This window comes from Lycorma delicatula, chromosome 2 (assembly GCF_047948215.1).
Source record: "Lycorma delicatula isolate Av1 chromosome 2, ASM4794821v1, whole genome shotgun sequence".
NCBI classification, from domain to species: Eukaryota; Metazoa; Arthropoda; class Insecta; order Hemiptera; family Fulgoridae; genus Lycorma; species Lycorma delicatula.
In genome coordinates, this window is record NC_134456.1 from 72,558,667 (window position 1) to 72,576,472 (window position 17,806).

Genomic DNA, 17,806 nt, shown 5'->3' on the forward strand with positions numbered 1-17,806 from the left:
TATAAATATATATATATATAAAATATAAATTGTGCTAAGATTATGAGAATAATTTAAATTTTAAATTTTTTACTGTCGTCCTCATCATATTTTAGTATTAGAATTACTTTTAAAATTATTTTTTAGTTTCTATTGCTAGGTAATATTCGTATAGCTATCTAAATTATTTAGTTTTTCATTATTTCTTACTAAATTATTCAAAACATTACAAATAAGACTGCAGAAAATAAGCTTTATAATTGTTTTCTTCTTTTTTTTTACTTTTTATTTATTCATTTTCTTATTAAAAAACATTCATGAAAATATTTTCTCAGTTCTAAAATACATAATTTATTTTTTTTAAATTACAGAATTTTTTGTACGTTTTGTAAATAAATATATATATATATATTTTTTTTTTTTAATAATAGATAAAAGTTCTAAACTGTGATTGAAAATTCGATTGCATTGTTTAATACAGGAAATATAATTATCTTATAAACACTCATATTTCATTATATATATTATTTTTGTTTGTAATTGATTACTTTTAATTTCAAATTAACAAAAAACTAAAACCAAGTATTCTAATAATAATTGTTTATTGAAGTATATTTAACGTTGATATTTATATTTACAGTTGATATCTTACACATTCTTGTGTAGCTTAATTTTGTTACAAAAATAAATAAACTAAGGAGAGACCGGCTAAAAAAGAATTCCCTCAAGAATTCGATTGTTTTCCAATAATAATAATTTTTTCTGGAATGAAAACTCAAATGTTTTTCTACTCTCCTTTGGTGATTTGAAAATTTTTTCATCGGATTATTTTCAAACAAGCTGACGCGCAGTGAAACGGATAAAATAACTTGTGAAAATGATTCTGTTAAGAATGAACTCTTGATAACTTCACTATTTATTACTTCTTTTCTTTTTAATATATGTATAATATTACAAAAAATTTGTTCTTCTCATTATTTTCATAAAGAAAATAAAAATTGAAGTTTTATTTGCACATGAAAGATATCTATGATATTACTGTTTCATAAATTACGATATTTCAACAGATCCCAACTAATCTTTGGTATTGATTGTTTTAATAATAAATGAAATTTAGTCTAAGTATTAACTTAGTAACGATTGGGCCTCGTTTTCAATCTACATGAAAATATTTATCGATCTATTACTGAAACGAGTATGAAAAAATAATATGAAAAATTCTTAATGCGAATTTATGAATTTTTTTTTGTTAATTGAATAGGATCTTTATTTGAGCTAAATGTATTTTTTTTGTGGTTTGTTAACAAGAATATATTTTGGCAAAAATTTTAACTATATAATAAATGGAAATATACATTTTTACAATTATTGTCTGAAATCCGACCGTTTTAGTTGTAATTTTTTTTTTCAAACAGGAAACAAAGTTAAAAAACAAGAAAAAAACACTTATCATTGAAAAAACAAATTATTCAAAAGTTTTTTTTAGGAATTAATTTAACTGCGAAATCAAGTTTAAGCCAGAGAAAACAACAATAACAATCACAGGAACGCCTTAGTAGTCAGCTAATATTTATCTAATTTATCTTTCATTTAATTGCTTAATTAAATTAATACTAAAATATAAATTAAATCTGCGGATATCTATTACAATACTGATACAGATATTGAGAGTTAAAATGAAAAAATATCACAAATATTTTATGTGATTAATTAAAAGTTCCCACTTCTTACCAGTTCTTATATCATTTCAAACTTCAGGGTAGAATTACAACGATTTTTCACATTATTCACAAAATTGTAATGTCAAGTCACAAACAGGTTTAACATTTTTCGTGCAATACAGAATTCACCTCAACGTTGTTATAAAAAAACAAGATTAACTTATTGCAAACGACCGTGAGCAAGTAAACATTAATACCGTGTGGGACAAAAATCACTTCGTATAAAGAAAAATTTATAATTTTTTTATTATAAAAATATCATAATTTTTTCTTTCAGATAAAACTTAAATAAAACCAAGATTCATTTTGTAAAAATACACCCTCCATGATAGAATAAAAATAATCACGTATTACTTGGCAGATCTGAGGAATGTTTCTGAAATACAATAAAAATGTTGAAAGATTTACAAAATTAGAAAATCACCTTCTGGCGCAGCCATCCGCGCTTTTGAAATTTGAACTGACTGGATCTGTAGGAGATGCCAGAAGATTATGAGGACCAAGTTCTTCCAAAAATAATGAAAACATTGGGTCTAAGGAACAGTGTATCGGAAGATGTCCAATGCCAATACGAAAACGTTCCTCTCAGTTGGGCAGTAACCAAACATCATTGCACAGAATATTGTACAAGGATTAAAGATGTTACCTTACAAAATCCAATTACGATTATGCATTACGCCTGGAATACTGCTGAAAATTTAACAACATTGACGATTCCTTTTTGCCTAATTTGTGGATGAGTGACAAAGCCCATTTCCACCCTTAATGGCTATGTCTACAAATAAAATGTTAATTTTTAAGGGTACTGCCAATCCCTAAGTACATATGGACCTTCTTTATAGCCACAAAAGGTTATAGTGTGGTATACTTTCTCAAATATTACAAAATGTTTTCAAAATTTTTAAAAATTTGCTTTTTACTTTTTAGTCATAGATTAATCAAATTATTATCATACATTGCATGAGTTTAATTAATAAAAGGTTAATTTGGATTTCAAAAGATAACATCATATTTTGAAATTTCTAATATATTTATAAAATATCAACCAAATTTTCAATAATTTACTATAAAAAGTAACGAAATAGTGAAGTTTTTGCAAAGTAAAGTTTTCATTTAATTGACTTAATTAACTATCACAATTTTCGACTAACGTTTTTATGAGTTTTTATTTTTAAAAAATCTCATTTGATCCATCTCTGATAATCATCATTATTGCAAGGTTTTCTTCCTGTTAATTTCAAGTTGTCCAATTCTCCCATACCAATTTTGTTTGCATTTTTTTATTTCAAACGGCTATCGGATTTGTGATCTGCGACCCCAAAAACCCCGCATAGCCGTTTTGTAGATTTTGCAATATTTTACACCCGCATTTAATTTACTCCCGTACGAGGGAATGTTTGTAAAAGTAATGGTGTAATATTGTATTGTCACCCGACCTTAGTAACTGTGCAAAATTTCATCAATCGGCAATGTCAGGAAGTATGTTAAATTAAGGATGCAAGATTTGAGGACAAACATGAAAAAAAATTTTCGTTGGTCTCCAAGTTGACCAGATTTGACGTCTCAGATTTGTTTTTATTTGGGGTTATAAATGAAAGATTTTTTATTTGTTTCAAATAAAAAGGATTTTTGTTTGGGTTTTTTTATTTGGGCTTATTTACTACCACATAAATAAGTTACAGAATTTAAAAGACTTAAAAAACAAAATTCGAGCCAAAATAGTGATAATACCGAAATAACCATTGGTTTTAATTACGAAAAACGTGTTAAAAGAGCCTAGGTTTGTGAACTCTTCAGAGGTCAGCATTTAAAAAAATATTATTCTCAAAATCTGCTTTAGTGAATCACATTTTTACTGAAATTTAATTTGAAGAAAAAATGTTACTTTAGAGTTAATTTGTAATGTTTTATTAAAAAAGAAGTTGAAAATTACTTTTGGCCAACTCTGTATAATAAGATTAAGAAAAACTATTACTACATTTTATCTTAAAATTTCCGACCTGCAGTTTATTTTATTTTTTCTGTAAGGTTTATAATTAGCAGCTTAAAACTTCGATTGATAGATAAGTAAAACCTTATTTAATAAGATATCTTAATAAAACGTATTACTTTTAATTTTTTCCCATGAGTTGACCTATACCACCTTCTAACAACGAAAAAATCGTTTTTTTAAAATTATATATACTTATTTACATACAGTATATGTATACATATATATATTTTTTTCTGGCTTGATATCGCCAAATAAGCTTGAAGCTTGTGCGTGAGATATAGAAATGAGATCTTGTAGCGTAAGAAATTTGCCATGCCTGACCGGGATTCGAATCCGGATGAAAGGCCGAGTCCCTACCACTGCGCCAGGGAGATCAGATCTTTAATATAAGCTTCAAATTTAATAAGTAAATTTTTAATTTAAAAAAGAAAAATTAGCTGAATAATCTTTTATTCTTTTTAAAAATTGTTCATAAATTTTTGGCCAAAATTTGGATGAGGTAATCTATTTATTTATTTTTTTTTTTGGAAAATTTGTTTAAGGAGTTGATTACAATTTGAGTCACCTGATTACGTAATGTTAGTGAAAATTTATCTTAAATGTAAACTTTTCTGAACATGAACACTCATAAAATACTTTAATTTTTCTTTATAGACATTATTTCAAGGTTTTAGAATAATAATTTTTACTTTATTTCTCTAAGAATGTTTCATCTTTCTTAAAAATCTAATAAAAAAAAAACTTTATTTTTTTCAGTAATAAATTCAGAAAAGTGTTTTAAAGTTAAATATTTTATTTACAGTCTTATAAATGATTTAAAAATTTAAGGAAAACTGAGTAAATTGTTAAATTTTGTTTCTAAAACTTAATTTCCATGTTCAACATAGATACGTAAATTTAAATTTTACTAATATAAGAAAAAATATAAAATGTAAATTTCTTAATGAATTTATTTTTAAATATTTTCATTAGTACGTTTTTTATCATGTTCTTTCTTTTGTTACAGAAGATTTGCCACTTGAGGAATATCCTGATGATGAAATTGACAGACTTCTGCAGAATGCTCAAAAGTAAGATAATGATTAATTATTATTTCTGGTAAATTAAGTAATTAAACTAACATTACCATTCGTCCGGCCAGTGGTATATATCGTTAAAACTAAATGGTTTTGTATTCAACAAAAAAACTTTTGTAATGAAATTAACTCGTGTTTTTACGAGTAATTATACCCTGTCTCAGATAGTATCATCTCAGATTAAAAAAATAACAAGGGAAAAAAGCTAAGATAATATCAGCTGTAAATATAATAATCGTCACAGAACAAAAATCTTGTGTTTTTTTTTAAAATACAAAAAATTGATGGTAAAGATATTTTATACCATAAACTAATGTTTACAAACAGTTAATTTATTATATTCAAATAATAATGATAGAAAATGTAATAATATTTACTACAATGCATTCGGAAAGTTGCTGTGCAATATGCTTCAGAATTATGTGCTGCATCTGTTCATTCGGCGTTAGGTTGATTGTCTTGGGGTTCGTTGGACGTTGCTCAGTAATAAACTCAGTTGTTGATTTGTGATTGAACGTGCTTCGCTCGTTTCGTTTATCGGAATCAATTTATTTATTTTTCCTCCGGGACCACCGTTAGGTATTGCTTCAGAGGATGAAATGAAAGACAATTTTTGTAGCGTGTGAAAATGCCATGCCTGACCGGGATTCGAACCCGGGACCTTCGGATGTAATGTCAAGACGCTACCACTCGCGTCACGAAGGCTCTCGGAATCAACATTTGCGAGAAACGTAACGGTTCTTTCGGTAGAGGAACGCATTTTTCTTGTTGAACACGACTTTGATGAAGTAAATTGATTTAGTAAAACACAAGTTTTCTGAAAAGTTTTCAATTACTCCAGTTTCTGTTTCTCATCGTAATTCAAACTCTTATCGAAAAATTTATGGAAACGGGCTCTGTTAAAGACGCTGATCGAAGTGGCCTAAATTAAACGAACAGAAGTTGTTTGATATTTCGGATGTTATGGCCGAAAGTCCATCAAAGTCAATCCGTAAGTTAACACAGCAGTAAGATATCGGACTTGCTACCATACATAAAGCAGTAAGAAAAGAACTGAAACTTTTCCCCTAAAAAGTAGTGTGTTCAAGAATTGAAATCTACAGATCATGCAAAAGACTAAATTATTTTCATTGGTAAAAACATTTTATTGACCAAAATTTCGTAGGTATTCTCGATAATACGTTTTTTTACGGATAAAATATGATTTCATCTGGGAGGGAATATTAATTCACAAAACACGACTGTGGTCTACAATAATACCCTTGAATTACACAAACGAAAACTGGGGTCTGGGTTGGTGCGAGTAGAACGCGTACAGTAGAACACCAATCTGGGTCCAATATTTTTTTGAAAATACAGGTAATAGTGATCGTTATTGTGCTATATTAACAAACTTCATTAGTCATTAACAGAAGTGGAAATCAATTACGGTTGGTTCCAACATGATGGCGCCACAGTGCATACAGTTAACTGGTCAATGACGTTTTTACGAAATGTCTTAAGAAAGAATCATTTTGAGGGGTTTGTGTCTGTACGATTACCCGATCTGACTCCCACGGATTAATTTCTATGGTGGCCAGTGAAAATGCAGTGTATCGCAATAGATCGCACAATTGACGAACTGAAAACCGCAGTAACGACTTACATACGAGAAATTTCAGTACATCAGCTGCTTAAAATGTTTGAAAACAAACTGAAACGTGTGCAGATATTTGGAGGAGGTCATTTTCAACCTTTTATAAACTATTCCAGTTATTGAAATATCCGTTTCTATATAATACTGAAATAAAAATACAAAGTAATAATTAAGAACGTTTCCTCATTACACTTCCATAGTACCAGTATACACTAACTTTCCGAACGCACTGTTAATGTATTGTTATTTATGGAAGATGGTCAATGTGGATACCGTTTGCTTTTAGGTATACCTGAACAAGTTCCAACCTGTTTGTAAATACACGCAAAATCATCAAAGATGTGATTTCATTTACAAGGGTATGGTACCAGGTCTCATACCAAAGGTATGCAGATAATCATTCAGTTTTATTAGAACACAATAAACTCAGAACGTTATTGCAATAAAATTATTTATCCTTTCATTTGCCAATTAAATGAGGAAGAGATTGCTGGAGCGCATATTCAACAAGATGTAGCAACGGCGCACATCGACAACGTTTCGCTAAATTTGGTGCGTGAAGTTTTCGGGGATAGGTTTATTTCAAAGTAAAAATTGGTTCCCGAAATCCCCAGATCTTACACCTAAAAATTTTTATTTATTGGAAATAATGAAAACAACTGTTTACATGAATTATCCTCATACCCACGATTAACTGAACAGAATCTGTAAACGCAGTCACTTCTTTGGTGCTTCGCTTGTATTTGCACACATATTAAAACGTGTTCAGACGTTCCTGGTAGCAAATAATGGTCATAATTAGCATCTTCAGTAAATAAATATTCATTGTAGTAAGTATGATTCTTGTTTCTATCATTATTATTGAATAAAGTACGAGTAGATTAAACGTTTGTAAAAACAATGGTGCACAGTTTCAATTGGTACAGCCTTTACAATTTTTATTTTTGTCAATTTTTGTGTTGTCTAAAAATTACAGTTTTTTTAGATGAAACTATGAAGGAATTATCGTAATTTTTGAATCGATATGCTCCATTTTTCACCTATTCTCCTTAAAACTTAATACAATGCATCTTAAGCGAATGGGAGCAGGGATAATCAATGATTTTTACGGTGTTACCTATGAAAACATTTTCAGTCTAAGAGTACAAACTAAGCGATAATTTCCGGGCAGTAATTACGTTAATATGCTCATCCTAGTTCATTTTACCGTCAACTATCTAACATTTAAAAAAATATATCAAAGTTCCTGAACAAGGAATGAAGGCTAAAAATTATACACTCTGTATAAATCGCTTTACAGTTTTGATTATGATTGATTTGAGTTATAAGGATTAATATCATGGAAAAAAGGAACAAGAATTTAGAATTCATTAATTCTCTTTTCTCGCTATTATAGACTATAACAGAGAGATTCTTGCCTTTGAATCAAAAAACCTATCGAGAGACATAATTACTCAGACTTAGGAAACGACAAAACATCAAGCTATAAAACCAGTTTTCAAATTGTATATTTGTTAACTCTGTTAGACTTAACATCTCAGGAACAAGTTTTAAAAACTTTATATTTAGTAGTAAGTCTTTTATACATGAGGAATTAAATTTATAATTTTTTTAAAACTCCGTTTAGGGAGTGGGGAGAGATGAAGTTAGAAAAGGTCGACAAAAATATTCTTCGGATATTTTTATCCTTCTATCATGAATTTTTAACTGATGGTAATGTCCTACCTTTTTATTAGATTTTCTGATAACTGTAATATTTTAAATAAATATTATTTTCAAAAAATAAACCATCCCTTTCCCCAAATTATTAAATACATTATATATAACATCATCACAACCATTTAATCACGGGTTATTAAGATAAAAATTAAACAAGCCGGGTGATAATGAACAACTTGTCGGACACGTAAATTTACATTACCTATTTCTTTTCTATTAGTTATCTGAATACATATTCTGTAATACATACTGCGGATTAATTTTACAAAGCCAAAAGGAAGCCCATTGTCAGTCAAAATTTCCCAGTTTAGAGGGTCTAAAAGATGACCTCCAGTATAGCCCATCAGGGCTAGAAACGGAGGGGGTGATGTGGTAACCGGGATCGTCACAAGGCGGGTCTCCTCCCCTACCGGGATCAGGATGTACGACATCTACGTTTCTCTCACTTTTCGTGCTCAATAAATGGATTCCGTAGATCAAAATCGGTTTCAGGATCGTTGAATACAACAGTTGCTTGTTTCGTAATGATAGTTATGACCCCCGTCTAGCAATCAGTACATTTCCCTGAACTTAATGTTAAGCTTTTCTCCTGACATGAAGAAGATAATGTTCCTTTTCTCCCTGGCATTAATCCTCCAAGTCAGACGGCGATCCAGATGCAGTCCTAGGTATCGCACGCTGTTAGTATACGGGATGAAAACGCCATTAGGTTGAACTTGCGGGCAGTCACCCCTCCTCATCGCAATCGTAATATGCGTAGACCTCTTTCTTTTTTTCTGTTTAGCCTCTGGGAATTACCGTTCAGGTATTACTTCGGAGGATGAATACGAATGATATATATGAATATAAATGAAGTATAGTCTTGTACAGTCTCAGTTCGACCATTCCTGAGATGTGTGGTTAATTGAAATCCAACCACCAAAGAACACCGGTATCCACGATCTAGTATTCAAATATGCATAAACGTAACTGGCTTTACTAGGACATGAACGCTGGAACTCTTGACTTCCAAGCGACTGATTTGGGAAGACGGGTTCACCACTAGACCAATCCGGTGGGTTATTATTCGTAGACTTAGCCGGATTTACTTTCACCTTCCACTTAGCTAGCCATTCGTTAATTAGATCCAATACAGTTTGCAATTTAGCAGAATCTATGATATTGTCAGCATCCATAGTCAGTTCGTGTCGTCCACGAACGATGTATCTATGATGATGAAACTTTTGTGTGTAAGCCAAGAAATTGTAATTGAAAAATAGCTTTTTTTTATGAGCGAGGAGAATCCCCCAAAAACTGGAAAATTTATGAAACTTGTTTCGTTATTTTATTTATAATCTTACTGTCGTTGATGACAAATTATTTGTTTCAAAATTTTCTGATTTTATACTAATAATTTAAAATGATATAACCTGTTAAAAATAATTTTTTAAAAATCTGCACTTCCAATTATTTAAATTACTTTATTTGATTCCGTTCTACTTGAAAAGACGAGGATCTGTCATTCTTTGACGTATTGTCATAAAATTTTGTATGACTAATAGAAATGATATAGCTAATTTAATAAATTTTTATTAAATTAGATACTCCAATTAATTTGAGAAGCAGTATATTTTTTATTTCCATTGATCAATTATATTTCTAATTAATTTAATCTTCATAGCTCTTTCAATTCATTTGAAGGATGCTTAAAAGATTAATAGAAATATTTCCATTTCGTTTAATATTCCTTATACAACATTATATTTTTAAAATCTTTTAATATAAAATTAAATTATTTATAAATTTCATACTGAGCAGCGACAGAATAATAGCTAATGCACTGTTTCACAACAATAACGGGTAAATTAATTTATTTTAGTAATGTTTCTTTCTAACTGTTGAGTCGCAACCTGATCTAAGAGGAATCCGTTATCTTTTCTTCCTATGATAAAAATATTTTTCTTTAAATGAGCAGTCTCTCTAGTAAACAGATCAAAGTTATTACCTGTAGGATTGAATGTCCGCTTCATATCAGTTGGACTAGTTTATTGAGTGTAATAATATTCTTGGCTCAATGAAGAAGGCACTGAACTTCTTACTTTAACTAGAATGCACGGCGCAATGTGCTAGTTGTTAGTGGTGTTAGATAAGCCGTTTTGAGAAGTCACGTATCGTAAGAATCAGGTGACCAACAACCGATCAATTATGACATCTACTGATGATGAAATAGACAAATTTAGGAATCTTAAGAATTCCAGTTCTAAGTACTAGAACAATTCCAGTTACAAAGTACTATTAAAATATAAAATTAAATCTATTAAATAGGTACTATTAAAATATTAAAAATAAATTTGAGCATGCTATCACTCATAGGTAATTTATGTAGCCTTTATTTTACTGTTTCATAAGAGAAGGAAACATTTCCTTTCCTTATTTTTAATTATTATTATTCCAATTCATTGGTTATCCTGCATCAAGATAAAAAAATATTTACTGCGCAACCGGCTAGTTTATTGCAACGATCTATATATGAATATAATGACTGTTGTATTAAAACAAAGATTCGAAAGTTGTACACAGAAGGCTTATTTTTGATCAGTCAGAATATATGATGACGTCATGTTGTATTATATTGGTATAGAAAACAGGAAATAAAATGACTGCATTAAAATTTTCACATTTTCCTCATGGAAAAGTGTATCTTTTTAATTTACTTTTTGCAGTGAAAGTATTTTAAAATGTTTTATTATTATTTTAAATCAATTTCTTTTATATTGCACAAACATTTAACAAATTAAAATTATTTTATAAGCTTCTAGGTATCATCATCAGTGATGCTCCCTCTCATGTCTGAGAGCTGGTAACCCTATCAAAATTCCGCTGATAATCTCCTGCCATAACTTACGGTTCTCTGCCATTCAAATTAACGTACCTGCTCTTTCTCTAGTCGCCTCTTCAATATGACCCAGCCATCTTTTCAGCGGTCTTCCGAGTTATCTGCAGCCCTCGATTTTTCCCTGCCTGATTAGTTTCTCTAGATTTTTGCCGGGCGTACGTAGTATGAAACCGAAAAAGCGGAGGATGGGATGGAAGTATATTGAGGATAACCTCCTCTGTATACCCAGCACGTTTATAATCGAATTGTTTGTCCTCTTTTCCATCCATGCAACGAACATGGATGCTCGTATCCTCTGATGCTCGTATCTTCTATAGGCACATATTTTAAATATCACATCTAAAATTATTTTTCCGGTCTTTCATCTTGATGGACCAGGTCTCAATGCCGTACATGATTACTGGTAAGACTATTACTTGCATCGTCCTCAGCTTTGTATTCCTCGATATTGCCTTACCATTCCAAATAGCTGTAAACTTCGTAAGTGCCTTCTTTGCCAAGATAACTCTTCTTCATATTTAAGACGACGAGGCCCCCATCATAATCTATTGTGGATATAAAAATTGCATAAATAAAAATTTTAACTTATAGGAAAAGAGATTAACAAATATACTCTTTTTACTTAAATTTGATTTCATTTTAAAAATTAAGTTACATACTTCCAACAACAAATCCAATAATAGAGCAACAAAAAACGAAATGTCCAGAAGCAAAGTGAGCTTACTGAATCAGTTACAACATGATTCTAAATTGAACGAGTAGAAACAAATTTCAATAATTTTAAAGAAGTAGAATAAAATTACGGATGTAATAAATTTACGATTGATTTGAAATATATGTAGAATTAAGATTGATAACTATTTAAAGATTTATATTTAGATTAATAGAAGTGTTAATTGTACCCTAAATTAAAGTAATCAAGTATGAACTAGACGCATTTTTCAGAAAATTTTATTTAACGTTGGAATGGAGGAAGAAGATTTTTTCTGTTACGTTTTTACTTCCTTGTAAAAAGTAAAGAAAGTGTTATGATCACAAAAATTTCGGTTTTCAGATTTCAACAGAAATATCCATTTTAATCATCCTTGAATCCATTTTGACTAGTTTCGGCGTGACGTCTGTACGTGTATATATGTGTATCCCGCATAACTCAAAAACTATTAGCCGTGAGATGTTACCATCTGGTTGTGCACTTCTCCTTTTGATTGCAATCGATTGAACCGAAAGTGTCCAAAAAAGTCCAAAATCCAAAAACATTTGAATTTGAGCTTTTCAACGATATATCATAAGTGGTACTTATTTTCATTGGCTCCAGAGTTATAGTCAAATAACATTTTAATTAATGAAATATTTGGTCTTACAAGGGGGAGCACGTCGGTTCAATTCCGACTTCATCTCCTGCTTTTTTTAAATTTAAATATATTGATTTATTAATAATTATTAACCTCTGATTGTAAAAACTTTTACGATAAATTAGAATTCACTAATTACCATAAATATATATATATATATAAATATATACCATAAATTATATATATATATATATATATGAAAAAATATCAAAAGTTATTAATGAAATAAAATTTTATGTACTTTTCATTTTAAAGAAATGTGTACATGTAATTTTATAGGCGTACAAGGAAGTCAGGTGGGGTCCACATCAGATTTTGTCAATCACGATTTTCACTGGTAGACGACAGACAAAGCTCATACGAAATATTCAACGATCTTTTTATATATACAGTATTTTATAGTGGTTTGTTAATTTAGTCTTTTACGGTTAACATTTTTGGGTCCAATATTGTAAACTATTACCTTTAACCAAATAAAAGTGTTTAGTGGTACTTAAATTCTATATTATACTATACCAGTATCTCATTTTTTTTTTAATCCTTAGCTAAAAAATTTATACATGTAATTTTTTTCCAGGAGATCGTCACTAGTCTATCTATACAGAAGAGCATGTGTCCGTCGCGGAGGAAGCTGTGATCATAGACCAGATGATTGCTGTTACAACAGTTCATGCAGATGCAACTTATGGGGTGCAAATTGTCGATGCCAAAGGAAAGGTCTTTTTCAAAAATGGGGAAAGTAAATGGTGCTTAGAAAACGTATTAAGTAATCAAAATTATTTTACCTCCCCTACATAAACATTTTATTATTTTTTGAATGAAAAAATGTATGTATGTACACCACATATTTATACACCACTGTAAATTGTACTATACAAATATTATTTAATTGTGACTGATTATTAATTTATTAAAAAAATGAATTATTAATATTGAAATTGATAATTTGTAATGTGGTTACAAGGGTATAAATTTTTAAAAACTGTTATCAGCATCAGTATATTCATTCAGATTTTTAAGAAATTGAAAATAAAGAAAACAAACACTATAAATTTTGTATATATACACGAAGTACATTACAAAAAAATTATTGACAATAATAATTTGTATATAGTCCATAGCCCAAATAAATTATTATTTAGAATATATTTTTCTTTAATTATTTTTGTTATTAAAAAGACACAACAAATAATTTATTTTTATATTATAATGGTAGCAAAATGAAATGAAATTTTATTTTTCAGCTATGTGGAAAAGAAATAAATGAATATTAATGGAAAGAGTTTTACTTCCAATATTTTATTCTTAGTGAACTAATATTTTATAGCTTTAATAATCAGCTCATTAATACTAATTTTACGTTAAAGAATTTACTTATAAATCTATACATATTTAAATAAAATATATTCATAGATTATAATTTTTGGTCTTCATCGTATTATAACTATACGCTAACAGTTTATCATACACAAAAATTTATGTAATTTATATACTAAAAAAATTACTATTTCCAGAAATCAAATAATAATTGAAATATAAACTTCAAAAGAAAAAGACAACAAAATAGTACTTAAAAATTATTACGTAATTAGAAAATAATTTTTTTAAAAATAATTTGTTTCTTTATGTAAATGAAAACATATGCAATTATCAGTATAATAAATAATTATTAAAATCAAGAGTAAATGTTCTTATATGAAAATTCTATTATTTTTTTAGAATATATCTAAGTAAATGTAATGATTTTAAATTACGTATTCTGAATTATTGTATACTCGTAAAATATAAAATTTTAAATTGTAAGTAAATATAATTTAACAGTATTAATAAATTTTAATAGTTTTTCAATGGATCAGCCAGAAATATAAAACTAAGTATATTACTCTTATTATTCGTAAAATAGAAAAAGATTATCTGAAGTAAACATAATTACGAATTATATTTAAAAAATGGATAAAACACTTAAAGGTAATTTTAAACAATATTTTTCAATAAAACTTAATAATAATAAAATGTACTTAATAATAGTATAAAATTCCTGTTTGATTATCTTAAAATGTAATTTGTATATCTAGATATTTTGTTGTATCTCACAGTAAACTTATTTTTTTGTATTAAGAATCATACAAATGCATATTCATTTTTGTTTCTCATAACAATTAATAGGTAAAACGGTAAAAAAAAAACAAATAGATAATGACCTCGTTTACGAGATCTCGTAAACCTCGTTATGTTGTTTGTGGTGAGAGGGGGTTGTAGCAAAGGTTTCTGTCAATAGTTCTGTAATCGATATATTTTATACTAATAAGATAATTTTTTTTTTTGTTAATTATATCTATTTAAAATAATGACATTTTTCCAAAAATAAAACGGTATTTAAGAACAATTTGTTTTAGAAACTAATAAATAATATTCTCCGTTAAAAAAAGTAGTAAAAAAATAAAAAATGAAATAGTTGTCAACTTCGTAAGCACATCCTTTATCAAGATAATTCTTTTTCGTATTTAAGCTGACGAGCCCCCATCATTATCTATTGTTAAAGAAATTAAAAAATTAAAAAAAAATAAAAATTTAATTAATGAAATTCTGTCAATCATAAATGTACCTATTGGTAATTCGTGCGGTTTTTTTTTGTAAGGAAATAATTATTTTAATGTAATGAGCAAAAGTAGAGAATTGAAATGGTGAAATTAAATCAGAAATACTGAGAAAAGGTTTTTGGTTTGGGAAGTTTTGTATTTTTTGAACTACTGAGATTTAAATTTTATTAATGAATATTTTATTAGCCCTACATATTAATTAATGATGAAATAATGTTCTTTTCTCTCTTCTATACCCATTAAGACTATTTTTTTCAGAAATATATCCCTTAAAAATTGGTTTAATCATTAAAAATAATTTTATTATTTATTTTTAATATTTATAAAATTAGAAAAAAACAATTAATATATTAAAACATGACGATGATTATCAATTGCCTAACTCGGCATAAAGGATAAAATTGGCAGTTAAACGTAGTGCAGTGGGTTTATACGCTGCAGTATAGCCGAAGGGATTTATTTTGTTCGACTTCTAAAAAAAACGATATAAAGTGGCTGTCCATATAATTATATAATCATGACTTGGTAAGATGTTATTCAAAAAATTCAACTTCAATTTACGTACATCTCAAATTAAATGAGTGATGCTAAAATTATTTTCTTTTATTAATGTATTTATTTATTAAAAATATTAATATGCAATACTCAGGTGAATTGTTATTTAAAAATTAAATATATCGTATTTCTACAATTTACAAATAAATGATTCAATACTTTTTACTAATTATTAATCTTTCGAATAATCAACTGTTTCTTTGCTTTCTACAGAACAAAGAGAAAAATTGTTGAATATAAAATTAAAATAATGATTCATATATAAGTAAGTTTTGCATCTACAAAAATGTATATTCAAAATAAGCGCAAATATTCTCAGACTAAATTTGAATAAATAGGTACATTTGTTATATTTCTGTAGCAATGGTTGTACCATTGTATTAATTCAACAGCTTTATTTATTAGAAAAATTAGCTTAATCCTTTATATGAATCATAATAGGAATGCAAATATATGATACTTATATGAAACCAGTAACGGTTTCCGCTGAAATTAACATTTCTTTAATATTTTACATAACAAATCGTTATGAAAAATCTTAAATAACTTTTTTTTTGTTTCTCACTTTTAATTTATTTTGTAAATTAAATATCATTAAGAAGAGAAATTGGAAGAGCAAAATAAAGTTTAAAAATTGTTCCCTGTTTTATACAGCTATAGCAAGTAAAAAGAATTGATCCAATCTAAAATTTAGATCGCTTTAAAATTTAAAGCAATTATTATTTTTTTATTGTGATACGTATTTAATGTAATTAATATTACTTTTAATATTAAATATATTGTCTATTGATTTCTAATCAAAATAACTAAATTAATTAATCTTTGCCTTTCTATATTTCCCATTTTTATATAATAAAATTATAATTTTTTTTTAATAACTTCATCCACTGCTTATAAACATTTTTCATTCAATGTAATTTACATATTAATTAACTTCAACATTATTAACATCAACCTAATCATTTATGTTTCAGAGTATGAAAGGAAACTAATAAATCATACCTTAATTTGGTACGCCTACAAGTGGTTCTTTGGCTTTATATAAAAACTCATTCCTCATAATTCCATTATAAAAGAATTTTTAAGATTTTCCATCCTTCGGGCTGATAGATTAACCTTATATATACATCTTTTTTAATAACATATAAAAATTGATTAAATTCTATGTAAATAATTGATTAGAACATGAAATATATTTAAATATATTATTTTTATGTTTATTTTATTATATTTTTAAAAATTTACAATATTTTCGTTAACATTTCCATACCCGCTATCCTTACTTTTCGTTAACATTTCATGAATATTGTTTCAGTTTTTCTTTTATTATACATTCTAACTCCATGTTGAATAATGAATTGTGTGTGCTTTTTATTTATTTGGTTTGTTTTTCGAGTTTAGAGAATAAAGCCACGTTGAGGATTTTTTTTTTAGAATCATATGCGTACATAATAACCATGTCGTTCATATGCCTTTATTTTCATATGTTTTCTATGGTAATATAAGTATAAAAACTACTGTGTATTGTGAATAATATGTCTTCCATAAATAATAATTTATTTTGAATTTGCTCTACTTGTCTGATTTATGTGCACATTACTTCTAAGTTTGTTCTTTATTATTTGTAAATTTATTATTATTAGTGTATTCCAACAATACGCAACAACATTATATTTAGTTTAAATAAAACATCGGATGGCTTATTTGAATACTGATAAATAAATATATGTATTATCTAGAGATAATATAAAATAATATACTTTTTTTATTGTTAGTATAAAATATAAAGGTTTTAATTATTTGAAAATGTATTAATTATAAATAACTTTTTATTCTACTTCTTTATAGTATATTTTATTATCAATTTATAGCAAGTGTTTTATATTAATTAGGTGTAAATTACGTCACAATGCATCATAATTACTTTATGTTAAATAAACTAATACAAACTAAGTAGTAGTATAATTCCATTAAAGAAAATGGAATTGTAAATATTAATATTAAACTTTAACATTACAATATTAAACATTAATAAGTGATATTCTGTCATTTAAAATTATTTTAATTTCCTAATTATTTATGATCAAAACCAACAGTAAATTTTTTTTATTATTTTATTACTGTAAAATTACTTTAAAAATCAATTTATTATAAGTATTTTAGACAAAAGTTTGAATTTAATTAAGAAAAAAAAAACTTTTGTAATATATCATCATATGAAAAATTGTTTTTACGGTATAATTTTAAATTCTAATAATATCCTTAATGAAACAGACTGACTAATTAGTATTCAATTTATT

At 27.4% G+C, this 17,806-nt stretch overlaps 1 protein-coding gene across 2 annotated transcripts in view; it reads left to right on the top strand.

Annotated features, from left to right (window-relative positions):
• Positions 1 to 13,464, top strand: part of LOC142318902 (xibalbin-1-like) — a 177,337-nt gene extending 163,873 nt beyond the window's left edge. For both annotated transcript variants that reach the window (XM_075355551.1, XM_075355552.1), the window contains exons 2-3: positions 4,700 to 4,763; positions 12,929 to 13,464. In XM_075355551.1, coding sequence (XP_075211666.1) covers positions 4,700 to 4,763; positions 12,929 to 13,094 — 230 coding nt within the window. In that variant the 3' untranslated portion in view covers positions 13,095 to 13,464. The remainder of the gene's footprint in view (positions 1 to 4,699; positions 4,764 to 12,928) is intronic.
• Positions 13,465 to 17,806: the final 4,342 nt, after the last annotated feature.